The sequence below is a fragment of the Hoplias malabaricus genome, chromosome 1 (genome assembly GCF_029633855.1).
Source record: "Hoplias malabaricus isolate fHopMal1 chromosome 1, fHopMal1.hap1, whole genome shotgun sequence".
In the NCBI taxonomy this organism is placed as follows: domain Eukaryota; kingdom Metazoa; phylum Chordata; class Actinopteri; order Characiformes; family Erythrinidae; genus Hoplias; species Hoplias malabaricus.
The window spans coordinates 50,374,224-50,401,186 of NC_089800.1; the positions used below are offsets into that span (position 1 = coordinate 50,374,224).

Genomic DNA, 26,963 nt, shown 5'->3' on the forward strand with positions numbered 1-26,963 from the left:
CTGATATTTAGGAGATGGGGAAAGGACTAGAGGTCTTAGATGAAGCTGAGGGAATCCCAGGTGATCTTTATGGCAGCAGCTTCCACAATACAGAATCATGCTAAGTCCGCCAGCTGAACTGCTCATCACATAGGTGAGCTTTATTCGTTATATTAACGCTTGCTGACCCAGGGCACAGTAAGGAGAGCTCTGCAGAGTGCTGCTGTGTCTGAATCTGGAGTGAGAACTCATCGACTTACTGCGGCAGAGCAGGGGAAGGAAGAGGAAATACATGAGTCTGTATTATTCATAATAACTCGCCTTTTATCTTCAGTTCAGCGTTGACACTAGGGACAGGGGCCAGTTTCAGTGCTGCTTTACATTAGATCGAACTGGATAAACCCATACTTTTTAGTCTCTGCCTGTACATTTGCCTTGTTTTTGGTGCAACTCTGCGATGAGTCCTTGACTGAGGTTGTATGACGTCATCGAGTGGACTGCGCCACAAATTTCACAAAAGCAGTTTTACAGAGACCTGGTGAATTGTAGATATTTTATCATTGTATTACTTATAAAATTACAGAAGCACGAGCAATATATTTTTGATTTTTTTAGCCTATACTTTTTGTCATTACAGATGCAGCCAAAAGGCGTATATTCCTACACGGAGACTCTGAGACATTGCTTCATGTATCGCATAGTTGTGATTAAATAAGAATGAGATCTTGAAACAGAAACAACACTGTGTTGAGAAAATAAGCTTTCTCATTTCATGTACTCAGCTGAAAAGCGGGAAAACTACAAATCCCAGCATGCAGTGCGCCCAATGCCAAAAGCCGCAGTTCCAGCAGCAGTGAGGTCTCACTCAGTCCGTTAGAAACGCCTCGTTCAGGGGCAGTTGTCGCGCTTGAGGCGTGTTGGTTCTCTCTGGCTCTCACAGCCTAACTCTGTTCTTCTTTTACAGCAAGAACAACAGTGAAGACTGGTGGACCTTTGTGAACCTCTGAGAAACGCAGGGGAGTGTAACTCAATCCGTGAATAGTTGTCCGCTCGTTAAACTGGATTGATACCTCGGCGGAGGCGGGTCCTAGAGGAAAACACGGCTAAATAAAGCCTATTACAGTAGCATCATGGGCTGATCCTAACCCTGCTGCCGTGAACTCAACTGAAATGACTGAATGAAGAGGACAGCGGAGAATTCGTGGAGATAGCGGCGAAGAGAAATAACCAGTGCGAGAAAAAGCTGCAACTGAATGAATGTTCACGCAGAAAAACACGTAAGGGGAAACGGGCTGGAGAGCGATGGCAACCGAGCACAGGCAAAGGTACGATTTCTCTTCCTGTGGTTTTACACAGTACACAGTCATACTCTAGGACACACTATAGGCTAATTATGATTATATCACACATTTGGATAACAGTTCATGTTCATTTATTTAGATACTGAGAATGTGTTGTCATGTAAATTGATAATTGTGTACATTATTGCTACCTGTCATCATTTTAGGGCTTTTATACTCAGTAAACTAAGAGCATTCAACAAATTATAGGCTTCTCAAATCATCCCCAGATATGAGACAACAGGGAGAACCCGTTCTTGAGCATCCTCTAATGATAAAGTTCATTATTGTCACTTGGCAGCAGATTCGGTTCCTTCATTTAAGAAATGGCAAGCATCCAGCATCTATTGCTAATGGAGAACCTGTGTAATCTAACTACAGCTTGCATCCTTGTAAAAGTGATTACATGATTTTAGTCTCATTTGAGTCCCACTGATGTTACATTTACAAATGTGTATGTGAACTGATTTTGAAAGACATATTTTAATAACTTATTAAGAAATGATACATGGTCATCTGTCAGATAACATACAATTATTCCAACTACTGTTAAAACCAGTCTGCGCTGCTTTTTGCTAAGAGTTATTGTTTGTTTTTGTTGTGTCTCAAATTTACTAGAGTTAAACTTGAAATGTTACCATTAAAATAGTTCTGAAATCATGTTATTGTTTCAAGTGTGTAAATTTGCTTACCGTCACTTGTAAGAAAAAAAAAGTACATTAGCATGGACGCTAGTTTACTACATTTTGTGTACTTGCTAATTCTGTAACAAAAACTCAGCCTTTTTTCTTTCTGCAAGGTCGCTCCTTTAAATAATTTCCAAGAATTGACCAAATGAAGTAATTCAATTTTAATAGAATTTTAAATAATTAAATAATTTAAATAACAATATCGTTTAAATATATGATAACTTTTAGATTTCCAGTGGCTAAACACATCTACCAAAACCCCCTGTATGTCCTTGTAAATGCCCCATGAAACAACAAGGTTAACAGACAGCACCTTCATCTCGAAAGCTTACTTGGCTGGGGTTCTAATACGGGACAATTTGTGGAGACCACCTTGCACATGGAGACCGCTTTTGCTGTTGCTGAAGCCAGACTGCTTCTGAGATGTTCAGTGCAGATTTTGGAGCCTACTTCATTAGATTCCAGCATAATCTGGTTTGTGTAACAGAGCTAATGTTGTAGTAGAAACCATTCATTTCTATTAAGCACTTTCCAGAGCATTCACTTAAAGAAAGCTCATCAGTCAAACAGTGGTAAATGCATTGATTTCTTTGCTTTTTTTTCACCAGAGAAGAAGAGAGACTCCTTTTATGACTTTTTCTAAACATCATATTTTTGGCTTTACATAAAAGTACATAAAATTTACATATTAAAAGCATATATTAAAAGATCATTTCAAAGTCATGGTTATTGTGTTATTTAAAATATTTCCAGTTCATCCTGTGTTACCCATCTAGCGTGTACTGTACTGAGGAGTTTGATGTTTTGTGCAGAATTCCTCAGGCTATTTGAGATGCTGCATTTTCATGTAGTACCCAATACCAATATATTGCTACATTGAATGACTGTGCTCTCATGTGATTTCAATAATAGTTTTAACTACAACACAGGTATCTTTCTTTATGCCTTTAGGTTGCTGTCGGTGACAGTTAGTCATGACTGTCTTGGCCACAGAGTCTTTCAAGTCCCTTGGCCTACAACAGTCCAACATATCAAGCTGCTGATTTACGAAGAAACGGACTTCCCTGTAAGCGAGCAGCAGCTGTTTTACAATGGAAAAGTGGTGAGTAAAAGAACTGGCACACAGTGTGCTGGTTTCACAGAACTGGATTAAGCATTGTCTTGCATTAAACTTCAGTGTTATTAAAACATTTTCATTTGAACTTTTCATCTCAGTTTAGGCTTAATCTGTGTTTGGAAAATGGCCCTCTAACTCCAGAACTTACTGGGATGGTTTATTTGTGTGACTGAGTTTTCTGATATAGGACACTGTAGAAAATAAGGAATAGCCACTCCTCGTTGTCAAATGAAGTTATGTTGTTTTACTCCCTTATTCCATTCTCTTAAATACTTCTTCACTAAGTTTGCTTTGAAATACAAGTTACAGAATAACAAAACCTTAGGCTAGGATAAGATCAATTTAAAGTTATAACATCTTTAACTGTTGTATATTTGATGCTAAACTTGAGTGGTGTTTGACTTATATCAAATCATTAGTGACTCATATGGAATATGCATTACATAAACTGAAATGTGCATGTCATATGTCACAAAGCATTGTGATCTGTTTGTTAGAGTTAATAGCCATCTCTTAGATTGTTGTTTCCCAAAATTAGACAGGTCACCTCCGCTTGCCCTCTCCATGTATTTGAGTTTAAAATCCACAACAACAAAGTGATTTAGAGATTGAGCAGAAGCCAGGGTAGTTAGAATGTGGCCCATTGTGTTGTTATCTGTACTCGGTCCAGGGTAAGAACTCATGACATGCAGATTTGCACTTCTCACTTCTCTGTTTAGCACAGCGCACACAGGCAAGTCCATGCCTTTCTACTGCCCATGCTTCTATCCATTACACTGTGGAATTCTGTCAGACTGTGACACAAACAAGACGATATCTTGATTTAATACCTATATAAGTGTCCCTCCATTTGGTGATATCTGAAATTACAAAAGCAATTGATTCTTAGCTTCCATAAGTACCTCAGCTGTAGCGATCATTTTCAACATTGCTTTAAAATGTACTCATTTACTAAAACACATGTCAGTATGACGTTTCTCTCTCAGGGGCACTATTGGCATGCGATTTACTTTAAAAAATTGTTATTAAGCATTATAATATTTAATGTGTGTGTTTTTATTAATGATTTTCTTCAAGTCAGTCATTAAACTAGGCTGAATGCAAATTCAAAAGTATTTGTTCATGACCAGTTATAACATATTCTATAACCTGATATTACAAATTGAAATATAATAGAAATTCTGTCAAATTGAAGTGCCTGAAGGTTCCTCCCCTACTAGAGTGTAATTATAACTTGAGACCTTGACAACAGGAGTGTAAACATATTAAGCTTGTCGTTTGTCCTTTGTAATTTTTTTGGAGCCATAGGATTATGGGCATAGGAATATTTAAGAATTAATAATAATTATGTCCTTGCTGATGTCTGTAATTTTATGTATATTACGAGCTGATTCATATATATATAAACATTTATGAAATGTTGAAAACGTGACAATCAATCTGGATAGCATTGTGGAGGAATATAGCATGTGTATCTGTACAAATAAATATCTGAAAAATGTGGGTTAAAATTAATCAAGTCATGAAAGACCAGTTTGAAATTCTGATAAAATCGAAATATATAATCATTGCCGTTTATTCTAAATGCAGATATCTGCTTATATTGATATGATGCTGATGCAGTTCTGTATCCACACAACTTTCAAAATTAGTTTGTAATAAATGAGTTTGTCAAAAATCATGTTATTAAAGGTGACTTTTACAATTGTAATCAAAAAACACTTTTTATACAATTCAGATTATGTTTGCTCACCATTTGCTGCTCTCCAGTCTGTTTGGGTGCTGCTGGAAACAGGTCTGATGTGTTTAAGAAGCCCCAGTGTCAGTAAATGAATAAAAAAACAAAGTGGCTTGATCAGACATGCTCAGCTACCCTGTCTCTCTCTGAACGTTGAAAATCATGAAAAGTGATGAGGATATTGCTTTATTCCTGCTCCATAGGTAGGTAATATTCACTTATTATATTACAGGTGGAACCCACTCTAAAGTTAGGAGTACATTAACTGCATAAATGTATTACACACCGAAAATGCTACAAAACTAAATAACTCACGTTACAAATGGGTTTCTGTGGTAATTCAAACAGTGAATTAAATCTTACAGACAAATTCAGCCACATAAACAACAGTGTTTTTTTTTCGTCAAACATACCGTTCCACCTTAAAATATGCAGAATTCTGACGTAAAAAAAAAAAGAAATAAATTCCCCTCAGTGGTAGACATTGCCATTAATACACATTGAAAGTCTTAGGTTTGCAGCGATTTTTACTTGACACTATGGCAATCTGAAAACATATTTAAAACGCTTCTGTAATGTTTGTATAGGTGTTTACACCTTCAATAAAATCTTTCCAATGTTTGCATCTTCATAACATTAGATGCTCACAGGAAGTTGGATTAGTGTCTTTGGTGTGTTACTGAAAATCTACATGTTAATGTGTAATACTCTCTGATATATGTTTGAAATTTGATAGTGAATATATGTCTAAAAACAGAAGAAAAATAAGAAAACGTTGTTTAATGAACCCTTGGCCTGAGGAGAGCATAACTTGAACTGAAACAATTTTCTGACTACATGATTTGACACAACACCCTTGCCTGGCCCTAAAGGAGGAAAGCCTGTCTGCATGAATGAAAAGAGCAGGTGGCTGAGGACTCAGTTAGCTTACTTATGTCAGGGTCAGAAAATAGTCATAGTCAGTGCAGTCCACAGATCTTCATACAGTTGTCCCAGAGTACCTTCTGGGACCAGATAAAGAACCAACTCATACATACAACACTCTTTAAATTTCCAGAGTCCAAAGCGTATTTTCTTTGGACTTCTTAGTATGTCCTTCTCATGTAACTTGTTTTTTATCTTATAAAAAAAGTCATGCTGGCATTAGTCCAGCGTCTGTAATAAGCTTGGGAATGTTTGCTTTTGGTGATTTTCCTGGAGGTGCTGTTACAAGTTGGGCTACCTAGCAAGCATTCCTGACAATCCCTCAAAAAAAAAAAGTAAAGTGTGTTGAATGTAGAAAAGTCTTAGATAAGTATTTTTGAAGATTATTATACAGAACATTTTTCTAATGTAAATATAAATGTTATTCTTGGTGTACTCATTATTAGTAGTGCACAGTCACAGTGGTAATCAATAGATCTTTGTTCCAAACAGGCAAAAGACAATTGCCCAATTACTTCTTTTGAATATCATTGACATGTCTCACAGTTGTATGACAGAAAATAACATAAGCCAGGTGAATGTGCTGTTTTTGGATGCTGCTGTTTCACCTATACCAAAATGACGTAGCATAAATATGCATGACTCACTGTATTTCTTTAGATATAGCACTTAGATTCACATAGATGTGTATTTCCACATTAAAATTATATATTATCATTAATATTATTATAAAAACATGTGGATATTACATTGTTTCTGACTTCTCATAACAACTACAAACAGTTTTCTACCACATATTTTAATAATTATACAATTAATGATTTGTACAGATATTCTGTGCTTCATCTGTCATGTTACATTTAGATATAATGGGTTTGTGTGATAATCACTTAGAACACTCTGATCATATGCTGTAATTTGCTTTTAGTTTGAAAAGGCTGCACCTCCCTGAGCCAGAATCTGCTGAGTGCAGTGGGTGAGAAGCTGGAAGTTTCACCTTCAACAGTCAGACACAGCAGGATCTAAGCTGGCCCACTTCCAGCAGGGTGCATAAATCCATGGAGAAAAAAGAAAGAGATTGTATATCTAAGTGACTCAAGATAATTGACAAAGCTTGGTAGCCTCTTTGATTTGTCAGTTTAAATATATGTGCAGCAAGCAGCACAATGCTAATGGGTGAAGAAAGTGAAACAGAAGAGTATTTAGTAAATCTCTTAATCTGTAGCTTGACAGCAGCCATTTATACCCTGCCCCTAGTCAAGTAATTTATTGATAAAAGCCAATAATATCATCTAGTTAGAACACATCTACAGAAGAAAATTCATGATTATTTTTTGGATATATTGAAACATACTGAAAAAAAAAATATATATATGACCACAAAGAAATAATCTAAAATAATAAAGAAACTTTTGTTAGTAAACATCAACAAAAGGTGTAATATGGCCAGAGAGGTAAAAAAGTGTGGGTCTACACATTGATTTATTCATTCGTCGTCTGTAAGCACTTATCCACTTCAGGGTCATGGTACGTCCAGAGCCTACCCGGAATCACTGGGCTCAAAGCAGGAACGCACCCTGGAGGTGTTCTTTGCAGGGCGACCCACACACTCACATATTCACTCACACATTCACACCTATGAACAGCTGTGTAGCCAATCCACCTACCAACGTGTGTTTTTGGACTGTGGGAGGAAACGGGAGCACCCGGAGGAAACCCACACGGACACAGGGAGAACACACCAAACTCCTCACAGACAGTCACCCGGAGGAAACCCATGCAGACACGGGGAGAACACACCACACTCCTCACAGACAGTCACCCGGAGGAAACCCACGCAGACACGGGGAGAACACACCACACTCCTCACAGACAGTCACCCAGGACCCTGGAGTTGTGTGACTGCGACACTACCTGCAGCGCCACCGTGCCGCCCTGTGTCTACACAGAGATGCTCAAATGTTCTAAATGACCTGTGCGTCACCACAGTCAAATAAATCAAGTTTAGATGAACTGTGATTGACTGTGATATCCAAGCATTTGTAATTGGAATAAGCTCATAATATTATCTCATAATAATATTCATAACCTGAATCTAAGCATGTGGACAATTGATTTGGTTCTCAAGGAACCCATGTAGATTTTCTGTAAATACAATGACTGAAATTACACTATTAAATGCAGTCTGTGTTTTCACACTCCTGTAGATTAATGACAGAATAGAGGTTGCATCATTGGTTCCACGAGGGAGCCATGAAATATTCATGACGCTGCACGGACGAGGCCTGAGAGGAGGAGGTAAGATTTACAAGAATCCTGTGGATAATAAATATGCAAGTGCAGTGCTTTATTCACATTTGAGGATGCAATGAGAATTCCTGTTGTTAATAAAAAGTGAATTTCGATTAGTAATTTAATGTTTATAGATGCAAGTGTAGATATTTGTCTTATACGGTCTCTCTTTTAGGGAGGTTTGGACAAACGACCCCACCCTTAGTAGAGTTCCTGAAAGATATTTTAAGAAGATATCCAGAGGGTGGGCAGATACTGAAAGTAAGTTGTTGTACTTTTTACTTAATACATCCAATACAGCTTCATCTGACAGAAAGCATTCTTATGATGCTCCTAGCTGGCACAGAAAATCAGGGAGAATCAGGGACGTGTCAGGATCCCTCTGTTTTGCTCTATATTCCCTTTTGTCTCCTTTAGCCACGCCCCACATTTGTGAGGTATTAAGCAGTTTGGTGTATACCATTACCCCTTGTTTTTTAAGCCCAGTCCTGTTAGTCAATGTTTGCCACTCATTTAGTGTGTTAGTGATTTGGGTCTTTGTTTCCTGTGTGTTTAGTGGTTTTGTTTCCGGCATCTTCCTATTGTATATAATAAACTTTACATCTCTGCACATGCTTCCATCATCTCTTCTCCCTTGCACAACCTATAGCAACATGACATTTGGTAAACTAAGTTTGCCTGTTTTTTTCATGAGGGAATGAAGCTGTGGACTCACTGTGCTTCATATTCATGCTTCTGCAACATTGATGCGTGTGCCTGATTCTGACGCTGTATGACAAAAGCAGGTTTGCTTTGTGGAAGATATGTGGTTGTGATCAGTGAAGGTCAGCAAAAATGTCTGTAATTTAATGTTGCAGAAGAATTACAACATAGAAAGAATTGCAACATAGAAAGTGGCATACCCATGTAGAGAAGATGCATGAATTAAGTGAATATTCCATATTTAAAGAGAAAAACGATGTTGTTTACCAAATTGGCCAATTGATTTGTTTGTGCAGGAGCTGATTCAGAATGCAGAAGATGCAGGTGCGACAGAGGTCAGATTTTTGTATGATGAAACTGAATATGGGGTGGAGTCACTGTGGTCACAAGACATGGCCCAGTATCAAGGTAAAAGCTAAGCATTTTTTTTTTTAATAATGTATCTTATCTTTCTAATGTCCTAGAAATATGCACCTGGAAGAGAGTCAAACTTTATCTTTATAATTGAACTATGATTGTGCCTTTGCCAGGAACGGCCTTGTATGTCTACAATGATGCAGTATTTACAGGAGAGGACTGGAATGGGATTCAGGAGATTGCGAGGAGCAGAAAAAGAGAGGACCCTTTAAAAGTCGGACGATTCGGTATTGGATTCAACTCAGTTTACCACATAACAGGTAATGCGTATTACTGAGCATTATATGGGTATAATGATAAAACTATACGTATTTCCAAAACTATACATACAACACATACATTTTTAATATTTTCCTAAAAATGTTTTTCCAGATGTCCCAAGCATATTCAGTGGGGATCAAATTGGGATGCTGGACCCTCATCAGATGCTGTTTGGGGTTCATGAGTCTGGTCAGTGCTGGAATTTGAAGTCTGACATGAAAGAAATAATGGAGCTTAGTGACCAGTTTGCTCCATTTTTTGGCCTTTTCGGCAGCTCTAAGAAGACTTTTAAAGAGGGCAACTTTCCGGGAACACTTTTTCGCTTCCCCCTCCGCATGAAACCTTCTCAGCTGAGTAACAACATTTACAATAAAGAAAAAGTACTAGAACTGTATGAATCCTTCAAAGCTGATGCTGACACAGTGTTACTTTTTCTGAAGAGTGTGCAGAAGGTCTCTCTACATGTACGTGAGTCTGATGGTACAGAACGCATGCTCTTCCAGGTCACAGCAGGTGAAAGCACTAAACAAAAGCTTGAGAGGCCCAACTCTCTGAAAACTTTGGGCTTGGCCATAGACAGCTACAGCAATGGTGTGCCAAGTGATGCAGTAACTTGCGCCACATACCAGCTGACCATTGAGGTACAGGATGAAACTGCCAAGGAAAGCCAGAAAACCACTTGGCTGGTTTGTAACGGCGTAGGTGGGCGAGGCATGTGCAGTGAACTGGACTCCCTTGCAGATGATTTGAAGTTCATCCCAACCATAGGCATAGCTTTGCCATTGAATTTTCTTGATGACGACAACGGTGCAACTGCCAGCTTTTCTGGACGAGCGTTTTGTTTCCTTCCCCTTCCCCAGGGAGAGGAAAGCATGACAGGTTTACCGGTTCATGTTAGTGGCTTCTTTGGCCTCACTGACAACCGCAGGAGCATCAAATGGAGGGAGGTAGACCAGTGGAGGGACCCAGCGGCTCTTTGGAACGAGCTCCTTATTGTTACAGTCATCCCAAGGGCTTACTATACACTCATTGTGGAGACTATCAAGTGTATTCAGACAAAGAAGGACCAAGACTTCCCCCTTTTACCCAGAGGTGTTTATGGAGCTTGGCCTGATCCCAACAAGATACGTCCACATTGGAGACCTATACTTGAGCCCCTGTTCCATGATTTGCTACAGCAACCAGTCATCTACTCCCTTAATAACACTTGGGTCCAAGTAGATGACACTGTGTTTTCAGAACTGGACTCCACAAAGGACAGCACAGAGACAGTGATCAAATACCTCCAGAGCTCAGGGTTGATAGTGGCCCAAGTGCCAGCCACCATTGCTACAGTCCTGTCCACATATGTCACCAAGCCTGACGGCCCAACAAAAGTGACCCCCTCCTTTGTGCGACAGACACTAAGGAAGTCAAGGCACAAAGGGCCCTCCCAGGAGAAACTCCTTCTGCTCAAGTTTATTCTTAGTGATGCCTGTTACAGTGACCTCATTGGACTGGAGCTGCTGCCTTTGCAAAATGAGACTTTTATTGCATTCTCCTCTTCTGTGAGTGACAAGGATGCTGTATATGTTGCCTCTGAAGAGTATCCAAGGTATGGTATAAATAGACTTTTGAAAGATTTACATATGTAGCATGGTTTAGAAATATATGGGATGTCCATTCATACATACATACAGCCATATGCAAAGTTTTTGCACTTTTGCTCAAAAGAGCTGTTTTGTTGTTTTTCTAAGAAAAAATAAGTACGTATAACATGTTGGGAAAAATGGCCTGTAGAAAATCTTTTCTTTTTTTTTAGATCTGTTTATTTGCAGTGAAATTGCCAGTTAATGCCACATTTGTTTGTCTCCTGTAGAGAATGTATATACTTATTTTTACTTAGAAAATCAACAAAACTTGTAATTTGACATATTTACACATTCCACAAAATGTATCAAAATGAAACATTGCGGTAGATGACATCCTTAATACATTGTAATAAAATTACATATTTTATATTACATATGTTAATAAATTTAGAAATATGTTTGAATGGTATATGCAGTTTAAACTAATTTAGGTACTTGTTTTACCCAACAGATCTCTTTATCCAGGTTTGGAAGGAAGATTTGTACTAGAGAACATTGACCCACAAGTCATGAACAAACTGAAAGAAGCCTCCAAAAGCAGAGGTAAATATGTGCAGCTTATTATGGCAGTGAACTAACTTATATTTCTTCTGTCATAGCCAGATGGAAGCTAAGGACCATGAGCATGCAGTACTTTATTGTGCTCACGGGGAATATTTGTAAAAAGTCATTACTATGTTTCAGGCCTTAACCTGACTATGTGAAAGGAGAGCGTCGCTTGTCAGTAAAATATGTTGAATTTACAAACCCTCACTCTGAACTCTGGTCTCCTGCCTAAAGGGTCTCCCTGTCTTATTTGCAAATGAGCTATTTTAGGTCTGTAAAATGATATTAAATATCATTTAAATAAAAAGGGACAGAGATTATAGAGTAATACAGTGTAATAGAAGTGAAAAAAGTAAAGGTATGCATACAGTAAGTTACCCGGGTAGGGGTAAAACTACAAGGAAACTTCAGATAGAAGTGGTGCTTAAACCTGTCCTGGAGTAACACTACATTTCTTATTGTAGGAACAAGGAGAACTGTAAAATAATGGCAGAAGAAATGCTGAATGAGCAGTTGTCCACTAAAGCTTGGCCATATGATGTATATGTAACTAATTACTATTAGTAGGTTGTACAAAATATAATAAAATATAAGAATTCATTAGTGAACATTAGTGAACTTTTGTTTTATCATATTTGTGTCAACCGCGACCCTGAAATGGAGAAGCGGAGAAGAAAATGATGATGATGATATTTGTGTCAAGCACTGTATGTTTTTGGTATTTATTTTATATAATTAATTGTTTTTCACTCCGATCCTGAATCCCAGTTCAGCAGTATCTTTGGGGTTGTTCAGGTAAGTTCTCTGTGTGTCATGCCATGCCTGTAGGAGTGGAGAAGGTATTGCTGTCTTTCAAAGATCACAATTTCTGTTATCTCAATTTGTAATACTAGATACTATAACCTAATAAGTCTTCATAATCAAGCATATGTATTAGAGATGATACAGTACAATGTTTTCATTGATGAGACTGTTATTGAAAAAATAAAAACTTACAATATGAGTGTGTGCAGTGTTAGGATACAGGATTGGATCCTTTTCCCCTGGTGTCTTATCTAGCAATTTGTGCTGATATTGGCCCAATAAATATATGCTGTCTCAAATACCTATGCTTTCAATGAACTGTAATGTCAATGTACTAACTGAATTTGCAATGCAGTGGTGATCAAAATCATTAATTATATATGGTATATGCAAACAATAATACAACTGGTATATGTGAAAGTTGCCATCCTACTCACTGTAAACTGTATAATAACATAATGTAACATGACATGGGAATTAACACATTGAAACAGTTCAGTGGTAACCTGTTTAAGAACACATTTGTGTGTATACAGCATGTAAAGCATGTCAACAAAGTTCATTGTGATATTTGTGCTATTTCGTGCTGTGGATATTATAAATATTCACAATCATTGTATCATGTGATTTGATATTTTTTGTATATATATATATATATATATATATATATTTGCAGTATACTATATGTATATTTATATAAATATATTAATTTTTCAATAGTTTACAATGACCTGTTTTGGCTTTATCGTAAAGGAAGCATTTGATTTACATTTTTCTGAATTTTTTTTGTCTTTTTAGCCATATTAATGAATGTTCTCTCATAAATAGAAAAAAAAATAATTTATTTGTTTTTTAAAATTAAATTATTTGTTTAAAAATGCCTTATGAATATACTATATTATCAAATCTTCATGATTAAATTTGAGAAATGTAACCAGTTAAGCTTAATTTATTATTTGTGTTGGAAGTTCATCTTACCTGATGTTAATTCTGGCCAACATCTCTCATCTCAGAGAAAGGAAAATGTAGACTTATGCTAATAATGACTGTTTTAGGAAACACTGCCCTGTGTCAAACATTTCCACCTGCTTCTGTTACTTTTAACATCTTTGCAACTTATTCTCTATAGTTATACTCGTTCACAGGAATCATAACATAATGAGTAAGATTCAACACACATTGATTTATGGATGATTATGAGCTAGTCTCCTGTTACAATGAATTCAAAAAGTTTAATTGGGTACACTATATACTTGAACAGTCAGTATGTTATATGTATTTATAATGAATTGTGACTTATTTCTGTTTGCTAAAATTATACCACATACCACACTTTGTTCATTACAAGAAAAGAATAAGTCTTAATTTTCCATACAAAGCATGTGTAATGGAATAATTAATTGTGGTTCTCTTAATTATTTTTCAGGAAGGCCCTGTACTCAGGTTCAAGTTCTAACTCCAGAGAGATCAGCACGTCTCATAAAAGAAATTCTTACATCATCCTGGCCTTGCCGAGACTTTGCTGTACAGTGGAAACCTGGTGATCGAGAGAGGAGTCATCCCACAGTATCTTGGATGCGAATGGTTTGGAAACATCTCTATATTAATTTTGCTGATGACCTTAGTTCCTTTGAAGACATGCCTTTGATTCCAAATGTGCCAATGGATGACAATATAGAATCATTGGATCTCCTACGCCTAAAGATTCCGTCTCCCATTATTTTGGTGAATGAAGAAGAAGGTGCTCTATCTGAGTTCCTGCTTGAAGCCATAAAAAAGGTTGGAGGAGTTGTCTTAAAAAGATTGGATCCATGTTTGCAGCACCCACTTTTGAAGAATTACATCCATCAGCTGTCTCCAAGTGCTCTACTTCAAATTATGGACAGGTCATCATCCCAGAGGCAAGTTAGTCTTGTGTCAGCTCTCTCTGTCAAACAAAAAACTGCCTTCAGAGGCTTTTTAGCTGGTCTTACAGATGTCACTGAGAAGGAGAAACGCATCATTCAAGAGCTCCCCATATTTGTGAAAGTGGGACAATTTTCAGAGAAAGGCATCCCATCATTTACATCTTTGAAAGGAACCAGAGCACTGCACCATACTGCCAAGTATCCTCCAGATGTTAAACTATCAATCAATGTAGTTGACAGCAGTGATGAGGCAACAATACGTCTCATTGGACTGTTAAATGTAGAACAGGTTAAAAGCACTGAATGTCTGAAGGTCATTATTCAGGACATTGAGAAAGGATTCTACACAAAAGAAGAAGTGAAAACAATCATGTTCTGGGCCCTTACTCATTTGTCATTTCTCAAGAATGAAAACAAAGCAGTGCTCACTTGGCTTTCCGCTCTAAAATTCATGTATTCCTCTTCAGCAAAACCACTTGCAGCATCTGAGTTTTTTGATCCAGATTTGGAAATACTACAGAATCTCTTCTACATGGAAGAAAATACAAGATTTCCACCAAACACATACACATCATCTCCTGATGTTCTTCATTCTCTCAGACAGTTAGGGCTCAAGAATGAGGTGCAGCTAACTGAAAAAGATGTACTTCAGGTAGCCCAGAAAATAGAAGAGTTACAGGAAAGTCCTAAGCCTGAGTGGGAGTGCCTTCTGAAGAAGGCAAAAACTCTTCTTATTATCTTAAACAAGCAGACAAAATTGGTTAAGACTTCAGAAGCTCAGGTATCCCTACAAAACATGAAATGGGTACCTGTCTGCAAGGACAGACCTCTAAATTATCCCAAGACTCTTGCCTGGAAGGGAGACTCTTGTAATATTTCTTCCCTTTCTGAAATGTGTGATATATCTCATGCAGTGCTTGTTGGTTCTTCTGTAGCACTGGTGGAACGAACATCTGCTGGCATGAAAAAGTCTCTGAAGTTATCCATGGATCCCCAAGTGGACCAAGTGCTTCAACATTTAAAAGCAGTAAATGACTGGCACAGATCGCAAGCATTTACCACAGAGGACTGGTATCAATTCCAGCAGATACTTTTTGAGATCTATGATTTCATGCAAGTTCACTTAGAGAATGCAAGAGAAGCAGTGAAGTCTTTGCCCTTTGACTGGGTTTGGACAGGCAAAACATTTGCATCCCCTTGTCACACGGTCCTGAAGCCAATAACAGATTTGGATCTACAGCCATATCTGTTCTCATTACCAAAGACCATTGCAAAGTTCCACAAACTCTTCAAATTTTGTGGTTCTATTGATGAAGTTGTTCCCGGCCATGTGTTTGAAGTGGTTAAAACTATTCAAGAAACGTGTGTCCTGGAAATGTCAAAAGAAGAAAGCAAACATAATCTTCTGCTATTGATAAACATCTTACGATGGTTATACAACAATCAAATATCTGTGGATGTTGACATGCATGTGCCAATTTTCTGCTACAAAGATCCAAGCAAATTGGTTATGAAGCCAATACATGAATGTACTTACTGTGATATTAAAGTTGATGACCTGAATGATTTACTTGAAGATACCTCAGAGCCCATCATTCTGGTACATGATGATATTCCCATGAAAACTGCAGAGTGGTTAAGAGTTCCTTGTTTGAGCACAAGGCTCATAAATCCAGAGAACCTTGGCTTTGAACAATCTGGACAGAGAGAACCTCTGACTGTGAGAATAAAAAATATCCTAGAGGAATATCCATCTGTTGCAGATATCTTCAAAGAACTCTTGCAGAATGCTGATGATGCAAATGCTGCTGAATGCAGTTTTCTGATCGACATGAGGAAGAATCTTGATATAAGAGAAAACCTACTGGATCCTGGAATGATTGTCTGCCATGGTCCTGCTTTGTGGTCATTCAACAATTCTGTTTTCTCTGACACAGATTTCCTCAATATAACTCGATTGGGAGGATCTATGAAAAGATGCGAAGCAGACAAGGTAGGCAAGTTTGGGCTAGGATTCAACTCTGTTTATCATGTGACTGACATACCAATTATCATGAGTAGAGAATTCATGATCATGTTTGATCCTAACATTAATCACATCAGCAAACATATCAGGGACAAGTCAAACCCAGGCATTAAGATCAACTGGAGCAAACAGCAGAAACGTCTGAGAAAGTTCCCTAACCAATTCAGACCGTTCATTAATATTTTCAACTGTCAGCTTCCTCTGTCACAAGAGTCTCCTTACAAATACAATGGAACACTTTTCAGGCTTCCATTCAGAACAGAGCAAGAAGCAGCAGTAAGTGAAATTAGTAGCATCTACTACAACACCACAGATATTTATTCATTAGTTGATGAATTTAGCATATGTGGTCACCGCCTCATTCTTTTCACACAGCATGTTGGCACAATGGTCCTGAAGTATTTGAAATCTGAGGAGTCAAGTCCTGCTGCTGCACAAGATGTTGTCACAATAAACAAGAGTGTATGGTCTTCCAGAGCAGCATATGGTCCCCTCAGTATTCTGAAATCTGCAGCCAAAGTCATGAAAAAAGTTGCAGCCACCAACAGGGTACCAGCTGATGTTCCTAAATCTGGTTGCATCATCAGAATTGTAGTGGAGGAGTTCCACAATGTTTTCAGGCGAATTCTTGATTTACAGTCACCACTTTTCAGAGGGTCTGAAGACGATCCATCATCATACTTTGAGATGGCAGCTAAGGGTTCTCAGACCAGGAGACCTACTGATGAAGTGCCTCAGAAGGGTGTGGAAAACACAAACTGGCTCATTTGTTCATGTATGGATGTGACAGAAGCTCTGAAGTTCTCACTGAGTGAAAGTGGAAAGCGATTAGGGCTAGTGCCCTGTGGAGGTATAGCGGTTTTGCTCTCTGAGGAAGAAAATCGAAAATGGACAGTGAAGACAAGTGCAAGCCCAATTGGAGAAGTGTTCTGCTACTTACCCCTCAGAATAAAAACTGGACTACCCATACACATAAATGGATGTTTTGCAGTTACATCAAATCGTAAAGAAATTTGGAAAACAGACACAAAAGGAGAATGGAACTCGATTTTCATGAGACATGTCATTGTCCAAGCATATTTGGCTGCACTTAATATGCTGCGAACCATGTCAGAAAATGGAGAGCTTCTTGAGTATAACTATTATGCAGCCTGGCCTGATCCTGGAGTTGTGCATGATGACTTTAATTTGATTTGCCAAGGAATATATCAGGAGATCGCCAAAGGTGGAGATGATGACAATGCTAAAGTCTTCTCAGATGGCAAAACCTGGGTATCCATCAAGTATGTCAGGTTCTTGGATGACTCCTTGCTCTGCAGACCTGATGTTGGACCTGCTGCCTTCAAAATATTTATGAAATATCTCAAGAAGTGTGGCTCTCAAGACCTCTGTGCTGTTGAACTTCCAGATTGGGTAAAAGAAGGCTTTGATGAAGCTGGGTGTAAAGGGAAACTAATGGAGAACACACTCACAGAAAGACAGTTCTTCTCAGATGTATTTTTCCCACATATACAAGACATTGACAAAAACCTTCGTGACCCCCTGATGTATTATGTCCTCAATGAAAAATTGGAGGACTTTGCCACAATATTGAAAGAGACTCCATGTATCCCATGCTCAGGGCCTTCCAACGCTCTTGTTCTGCCATCTCGACTCATACATCCAGAAGGAAGAGTTGCCAAACTGTACAACAGCGAAGATGGACGATTTCCTGAAGGAAATGTAAAAGATTATTTGAATCCAGTGTGCTTAGTTAAGTTATTACAGTTAGGTATGGTAAAGGATGACCTCTCATGGGAAGACTTGACTGAACGGGCTGAGTCTATTATGACTCTTAATGAACAAGACCATGTAGCTGCATGTCACAGAAGCAGTATACTGCTTAGTCTCATTGATGAGAAACTGAAAATGAGAGACCAAAGAGCAAATGAATATGTTGAAAAGTTACAAGACATCCAGTTCCTTCCATTTTTAACCAAGCCTGCTGGCTTTTCCCTTCCTTGGCATGGAAACAACTTCCCCCAAGCAACAATGTTCTCTGCAAAAGAACTTTTCACAACAGACCATCAGGACACTGTGTGTTTGATGAAGCCAATCCTAAATGAGAGCTCTCCATCTTTCAAAGGATGTGGCCCAATCTCTCTAGCTGTGAAAGACTTTCTCGGATTGATAAAAAAGCCAGCTGTTGGGTTAGTCATTAGCCAACTCAGAGAACTCTCAAAATCATTTGATGGGGTAACACTGTATCAAGAAAACATAACCAATGCTTGTTATAAATACTTACATGAAGAGATGATGCAGTCTAAAGATGCAAAGGAAGAAATTATGCATGAGCTGAAATCTTTCTGCTCAATTCTAGTAGAAAACACTTATGTTAATCCATCAAAAGTGGCATTTCACTTGAATTTTGATGCAGCTCCATATCTTTACCAGCTTCCTAACAAGTATAGAAACAGTTGTCGAGAGCTCTTTGAAAATGTAGGGGTTCAGCCAAGCTTCACAGTTGAAAATTTCTCAACTGTTCTAGAACTGATCAAGAATGAGTGTGGGAGATCTCTCACTGAGGATAACTTTCAACTGTGTCGTAGAATCATCAGTGAAGGGATTTGGAGTTTGATTAGGGATAAAACACAGGAGTTCTGTCAGAGCAACTATGGACAGATACTCTTGCCTGACAGCAATCTCACTTTGCAGCCATCCAAGTTACTGTGCTACAATGATTGTCCTTGGATTAAAGTCAGAGATACAACAGTGAAGTATTGCCATGCAGACATCCCAAGAGAAGTAGCAGTCAAGTTAGGCGCGGTTCCAAAACGCCACAAAGCTTTAGAAAGGTATGCCTCCAATATCTGCTTTACAACCCTTGGAAGTGAGTTTGGCCAAAAAGAAAAGCTCACCAGCAGAATCAAAAGTATTCTCAATGCTTACCCATCAGAGAAGGAGATGCTAAAGGAACTCCTTCAGAATGCAGATGATGCCAAAGCAACAGAGATATACTTTGTATTTGACCCTAGGACACATCCAACTGACAGAATATTTGATGACAAGTGGGTTCCCATGCAAGGTCCATCACTCTGTGTTTACAACAACCAGCCATTTACTGAGGATGATGTTAGAGGCATCCAGAATCTTGGTCGAGGAACAAAGGAGGCAAACCCTGGCAAAACTGGACAGTATGGTATCGGCTTCAACTCAGTCTATCACATCACTGACTGTCCATCTTTCATCTCAAATAATGATATTCTTTGTATTTTTGATCCACATGCACGTTATGCACCAGGAGCAACATCAGTAAGTCCAGGACGAATGTTCAGAGATTTAGATTCTGACTTCAGGTCCCAATTTTCTGATGTCTTGAACTTGTATTTGGGAAATTATTTCAAGCTAGAACGCTGCACGATGTTCCGGTTTCCCATACGCAGTGTAGAAATGGCAAAAATCTCAGAGATCAGTTCAGTTCCTGCTTCTGACAGAATGGTACAAAATCTCCTGGATAAATTACGAACAGATGGTGCAGAATTACTTATGTTTTTGAACCACATGGAAAAAATTTCAATATGTGAAATAGAAAATGGGACAGGAGAAATGAAAACACTCTATTCTGTGACGGCCAAACTCACAGATGGTGATCGTCTTAAACGCAAACAGTTTCATGCTTCTGTAGTGGACAGTGTGACAAAGAAAAAGGGACTAACACAAATCCCAGTGCAACAAATTACATACACAATGGACATTGAAGACTCAGATGGGAACTCAACAACTTGGCTTGTGTGCAACAGGTCTGGCTTCTCTGACATTGAAAAGGTGTCCAAAAGTATAATTTCAGCTCACAAAAATGAAGACATAACACTGTTCCCTCGTGGTGGGGTGGCAGCGTGCACTAGCCACAACTACAAAAAACCTCACAGAGCTTTCTGCTTTCTCCCGCTTTCTTTAGAAACAGGCTTGCCTTTTCATGTGAATGGGCATTTTGCTTTAGATTCTGCCAGAAGAAACCTGTGGAGGGATGACAATGGTGTTGGTGTGAGAAGTGACTGGAATAATAACCTAATGAAAGCACTAATAGCTCCTGCTTATGTAGAGCTGCTGATTCAGTTGAAACGTAAGCTCTTTCCTGGGCCTGATCCCACCATGACAGTTCTTCAGGGAACACCAATCCACATGGTCAAAGATATCTTAAGAAAGTTTTTGTTTTTCTTCCCGGTAAACAGGTTAGACATTCAGCCAGACTGGTACTGTTTGGTAAAGGCAATCTATCAGTGCATTCATTTAGACCTGAAAAGACTGCTCCCTGTTGTCAGAGCACCACATATTGACAACACAGATATGCATGCAGCAGTATACATTTCCTGGGTGAACACATCCACTTCAAATAAAGGACGAGCATTCTTTGACAACTTGTTGCAGGATGAGTTGCAGCACCTGAAAAACACAGAGTACAACATTACTTCACGCAAGTCTGTGGCAGAAAATGTGTACAGGCTTAAGGCTATGCTTCTAGACATTGGGTTTAACTTAGTCCACAGTTGTGATGAAACAGCCAGCCTATATTTTTGCCTAGAAGATGCTGGAATTCCTGCGAGCTATGTGACACCTGAAGATGTCAGAAACTTCCTGCTGACATTCTCATCTCCAGACACATCATGCCAAGTGGGGAAGCTCCCCTGTCGACTGCAGCAGTCAAACTTCAAACTCTTCCACAGTCTGAAACTTCTGGTGGACTATTGCTTCAAAGATATAGAAGAAGATGATATTAAAATAGAAGGACTGCCACTGCTTTTGACAATGGACAACATTTTGCAAGTGTTCGACTCTAAACGGCCAAAATTCCTGACCAGTCACCATGAACTTATCTCCTCCAGGAAAGAGCTGTTCATGCACACAATGTACATGAGATACAGCAACATTCTTTTTAGATCTGGTGTGGCAAAGGTCTTTGATATAAGCAGCTTTGGGGATTTATTGGGGTCTGTCCTACCTCGAGAGTACAGAACAAGGGTCTCTGTGAAGTGGAGAGAAAACTATGCAAGTGAATCTTGGCTGAAGAGTATTTGGCAATTCATCAGTGAGAATATTGCTATCAAAGAAGACCAGACAGAGTTTAAGCCAAAATTTGAAACTATTCTGGACATCCTTAAAGACTGGGCTCTACTACCAGGGATCAAGTTCATGGTATCAAGCAACAAGTTAGTTGTGCCAGAATATGATGTTCTATTACCCCTGAGTCTAATGTATGCTGCTATTTTTCCCAATGGGCAGAATGACAAAGTCTTTCACACCTTGATGAAAGCAGGATGCTTTCAGGTTGCAGTAAACAAAATATGTGCCAAAGACAATCCCATCTTGACTATGCTGGCCCAGTACACAGCAAATATAGACAATCCTTCAAGCATTCTGAGGGCTCTAGAGTACATGATCCAGACATCAGCTTTCAAAGCAGGGAATTTGACAGAGAAAGACTATGAAGCACTCTTGTTATACTTCAACTCTAATCTCATCAGTCTATGCCAAGAGGACGTTCAAAGTTTGAAATTGCTACCGTGTTACAGGACAGTCAATGGCCGGCATATCAGCCTTGCAAACTTTGGAGCTTGCTACATTCTGACCAAAAGCATTCCCTCCATTGACATGGAGAAATGGGCACATACTACATCTTCAACTTTTCTGGCTGACAATTCACAGCTGAAAGAACTCTACACCTTCCTTGGATGCACCCCAATAGATGACCTGGAAGTGTACTTGAAGCATCTCCTTCCAAAGTTTGAAATTTTGTCACATGATGCCAAAATCCAACATCTCATCTATCTTAAAGAGAGATTATTGGCAATGGAGGAGTCATGTGCAATGAAGGATCTACTCTATGACAAACTGGAAAGTCTGTCATTTATTTATGACTCAACAAGCAGACTAAAACCTGCCAAAGCCTTCTATGACCAAACAGTGAATGTATTTGAAGTGATGCTTCCATCAAAATCTTTCATCCCTCCTGATTTCTTCAGGAAAATTGAGCAAATTTTGAAACCCAAAAATGGAACACTTTTCCTACCTTCATGGATCACATTCCTACGCAAGATAGGCTTGAAATATGTTGTATCTCAGCAGCAAGTTCTACAGTTTGCAAAAGAGATCAGCATCAAATCTCAAACAGAGAACTGGTCTAATGAAAAAGCCCAGACAATTGTTGATGTTCTTCTGAATCACATTTTTAATGAGAGGACAGATCTGTTTGAGGGAGCATTCCTCAAGGAACTCTCCATGATATCATTCTTGTGTCCAGAGCGTGCACCAGCAGAACTTGTCAGACTTCATCCTCAGCATCAAGAAATAAATGGCACACTCCCACTAATTCGTTTCAGTGGGTCTCAAGTTATTCCAAAGTTTAAGCAAACAGATATTATGCAGTTACTCTGGACATCTTGTCCAATTCTACCAGAAAAAGCCACTCCAGGAAGCATAAAAGACCAAGAGGGAAGCCCACTTGCAGGTCAAGAGCAGCTTGACCAGGTTTTAAATATGTTAAATGTTAGTTTGGACCCACCTTTAGAAAAGGTCATTAGCAACTGCAAGAACATCTGTGCCATTACAAATGTGGATGATGACACAGTCAGAACAAGAAACAAAGTCTTGAGGAGCACCTATGAATTCCTAAATGCAGATAAACGGGAATTCCGTTATCAGTTACGGGGAGTGGCATTTGTTATGGTTGAAGAGGGTTGGAAACTTCTGAAACCTGAAGAGGTCGTCATAAATCTGGACAATGAATCAGACTTTAAACCATATCTGTACAAACTTCCTCTTGAGCTCGGCACCTTTCACCAGCTGTTCAAAGTGTTGGGAACTGAGGACGTTGTATCATCAAAACAATATGTTGAAGTCTTGTGTCGCATATACAGAAGTTCCGAAGGCAAACAGCTTGACCCAAATGAAATGAGGACAGTGAAAAGAGCAGTATCTGGACTCTTCAAAAGTCTCCAGAATGACCCAGTGCAAATCCGCAAAGACCTAGAGACCCTCAGAGATTTCACCTTTTACCTACCAAGTCATGATGGTCGACTTGCCAAGTCAAACAGTTTGGTCTTTGATGATGCCCCACATTACAAGAGCAGAATACAGGGTAATGTTGGGGTCCAAATGCTTGTTGATTTGAGCCAGTGCTATCTAGGCAAAGATCATGCCTTTCACACTAAGCTTATTATGTTGCTTCCACAGAAACTGAGGCCCAGACTCTTGAGTAGTATCTTGGAGGAACAACTAGATGAAGAATCTCAGAAAATGTGTCAGTTTGGAGCACTTTGCTCTCTTCAGGGCCGGCTTCAGCTGTTACTTTCTTCTGAGCAGTTCATCACTGGACTAATACGTATAATGAAGCATGAGAATGACAATGCGTACATGGTCAATGAGGAAAAAGCAATAAGACTGTGCAAAGCTTTATGTGAGGGTTTGAAGGTGTCCTGTTTTGAAAAGCTACAGACTACATTGCGAGTGAAAGGATGTAGTCCCATTCCACACAGTAGAAGTGAAACGCTCGCCTTTCTTAAAAGATATGGCACATCAGTAATCCACCTCTACATTCAACATTCTGATAGTAAGGATATCAATTTTCTTCTTGCTCTTGCAATGACCCTCAAGTCTGCAACAGACAATCTGATATCTGACACTTCTTATCTCATTGCCATGCTAGGCTGCAATGACATATACAGAATCACAGAAAAGCTGGACAATCTTGGTGTCAAATATGACTCAACAGAGCCCTCAAAACTTGAGCTTCCCCTTCCTGGGACACCCATACCTGCAGAGATACATCATATTCTTCTAATGGATCCTATGAATGTGTTTTATCCCGGAGAATATGTTGGCTATCTTGTTGACTCAGAGGGAGGAGATTTTTTAGGGTCATACCAGCCGACTTATACATATGCTATCATTGTTCAGGAGGTAGAGAGAGAAGAGGATGACAACCCAAGCTTTCTTGGTAAATACTACCAAATAGACATTGGATACAGTGAATACAAAATTGTAAGCTCACTTGATTTGTACAAATTCTCTAGGCAAGATGAGAGCACCCATGTTCGAGATGGTGTGCCAACAACACCTACAAGCCCATCAGAGAATCACTCATCAGAGCCCAGAATGGTACCACCAATTTTTCCTGGCAAGGAAAATCACATAACTCCTCCAAAAAAGATGTCTCCAAAAAAGATTAAGCTGAATGCTTTACCTGAAATTTTGAAAGAAGTAACATCAGTTGTAGAACAGGCTTGGAAACTCCCTGAAACAGAAAGAAAAAAGATCATCCGACGGTTATATCTTAAGTGGCATCCAGATAAAAATGCAGAAAACCTTGATATTGCAACAGAGGTCTTCAAGCACTTACAAAATGAGATCAGCAGGATGGAGAAGCAAGCACAGGCAGAACAGGCCACAGACAGAGCATCAAGGAGAACTTTCTCTGCATCTTCCACTCGTTTTCAGTCAGAGAAGTTCTCTTTTCAAAGATTTTACACATCATGGAACCAAGAAGCTACAAGCCATAAATCTGAGAGGCAACACTTTCGAGATCAGTCCACCAGCTATGCAGGAACATCAAATTCCAGTCGTTTCTTTGTGCCACCATCTTTTAAGTCTGTGGGCAATCCTGTGGAAGCTCGAAGGTGGCTAAGGCAGGCAAGAGCCAATTTTTCAGCTGCAAGAAATGACCTTCACAAAAATGCTAATGAGTGGGTATGCTTCAAGTGCTATCTAGCCACCAAACTGGCATTAATTGCTGCAGATTATGCAGTTAGAGGAAAGTCAGACAAAGATGTGAAGCCTACAGCACTGGCTCAGAAAGTGGAGGAGTACAACACTAAGCTTACTGGGCTGGCTAAAGATGTTCACATCTTGGAAGGTTACGGTGTTGACAGCCTGAGAACTCGCTATCCTGACTTGTTACCTTTTCCACAGATTCCTAATGATAGGTACACATCTGAAGTTGCCATGAGGGTAATGGAATGTACAGCTCGGATAATTATCAAGCTAGAAGCATTTGTGCAGCAAAAAATATGAAATATTAAACATACCGTGTGACAAATAAAAACAAAATACAAACAAACAAAAAAAACAATCATGATGCAAAACAAATCAGTGTTGGCTGTGTGCAATATGAACAAGTGAATATAATACAGAGGCTTTTTAAAGCAAAAGTATGCATCCAGCAGGCAGTTTATGCACGGTATCATAAATGGTGCTGAAGCCCATGCTTATTGCATACATTTTTGCTTATACCTGTCCAAACAAATGCTGCCTGAGCCTCAACAAATTTGTGTATAACATTTCAGTTTAGCAAAAAGGTCTTGGACCTACAAGTGTATATACTGCTAAAGCAAAGCAATATTTTTTTTCTTTTTGAACCAAAGTTTGTTTATGTATCCCCTGTATAAAATATTGAAAATAAATAAGAACCTGCTGCTTTTTATACTTCATTTTTTATAGGAAAATATTTTTCTTCTCACAGTCAGCCCTGTTGACTGTATTGTAATTAGCATGCATTTGCACTGCACTGTTGAGAAAGGAGCGCTTGAGTGACTGCTTTCATTTGGTTGAGTGAAGACTTACACATGGAGTTTTATAGATTAAACAACGGTTACATTGAAAATGAGAAGAGATAACTGATTGTAACTGACTTCATGAGTATGTCTTCTTATGTTGATTTGTCAGTTTTAATGAATGACAAAAATCACTGTATTGTGCATAGAACTATATCAATATACCTGTCATAACACACATCAGTGCTAAGGTTTCAAATGCAACAAAAGGGCCCAAGATGTGAAGTGCATAATAGAATGCAATACCTTTTTGTTAGTTATGCATTTCTTAGATATGAAAAAATTGGCAAAATATTTGGCATTTCTCATGGTTTCAAAAGTTGACCTAAATATGATTAGCTTAATGTTTCCATTGTAGAGTAGGACTGAGTGTTTTACGGAAACTCATTCAATTTCCAAACTTCTATTTTCCACATCCAAACATCCATAGATTTTACTTCATCTATAAATCACAGTTCAGTTCTGAAATGTGACCATTCTGTTTGCTGTAGTCTCATGTACAATCAGTAATACGGGAAACAGCAGCACTGTTTATTACATACATGTGTTTGCTCTTGTGCAAAGCCAGTATTCCTTCTTCCTCTGTTGAGTATATGGCACAATATGTTACCCAGTCCTTTCATGTAAGAAGAACGTAGTTACTCATATGGTGCTCAATGTTGATATCTGTTTATACCTCTCTTTTAGGATCATTGGGACTAAAGGTAAACCCAGGTTACAGCATTTTTTTAAACCTTATCTGTACATCTTGTCTTTATTTAAAGAAAAGTGTTACTTATTTTCCATACCTGTTTTATGTCTTATTGCAGCTCTGCATATTGAAATCACTGCAAATATCGGTTGAAACTTTTGCTGCAGTTCCTGTTTGTCATATATCTCTTGTTAACGTCAGCAGTGCCATAGAACTAATAAATTCCCAGAGTAACATTTGTGTGTCTACTTTAATGAAATATCGATGTGAAATGCGACACCCCTGTTGCTGTGTGTGTGTGTGTGTGTGTGTGTG

The 26,963-nt window shown here is 38.7% G+C and overlaps 1 protein-coding gene across 2 annotated transcripts; it reads left to right on the forward strand.

Moving 5' to 3' along the window:
- sacs (sacsin molecular chaperone) lies at positions 1 to 26,958 on the forward strand. Of its 2 annotated transcripts, XM_066666143.1 has the most exons (11): positions 1 to 133; positions 944 to 1,304; positions 2,960 to 3,110; positions 7,995 to 8,085; positions 8,255 to 8,340; positions 9,078 to 9,189; positions 9,312 to 9,458; positions 9,571 to 11,053; positions 11,542 to 11,633; positions 13,867 to 24,345; positions 24,422 to 24,686. In XM_066666143.1, the coding sequence occupies exons 2-11, from the start codon at positions 1,282 to 1,284 to the stop codon at positions 24,541 to 24,543; spliced, it is 12,786 nt and encodes a 4,261-aa protein (XP_066522240.1). In that variant the 5' UTR covers positions 1 to 133; positions 944 to 1,281; the 3' UTR covers positions 24,544 to 24,686. The 2 variants fall into 2 exon arrangements, with proteins under 2 accessions (XP_066522240.1, XP_066522230.1); XM_066666133.1 differs by having other exon boundaries at positions 13,867 to 26,958.
- The last annotated feature ends 5 nt before the right edge of the window (positions 26,959 to 26,963 follow it).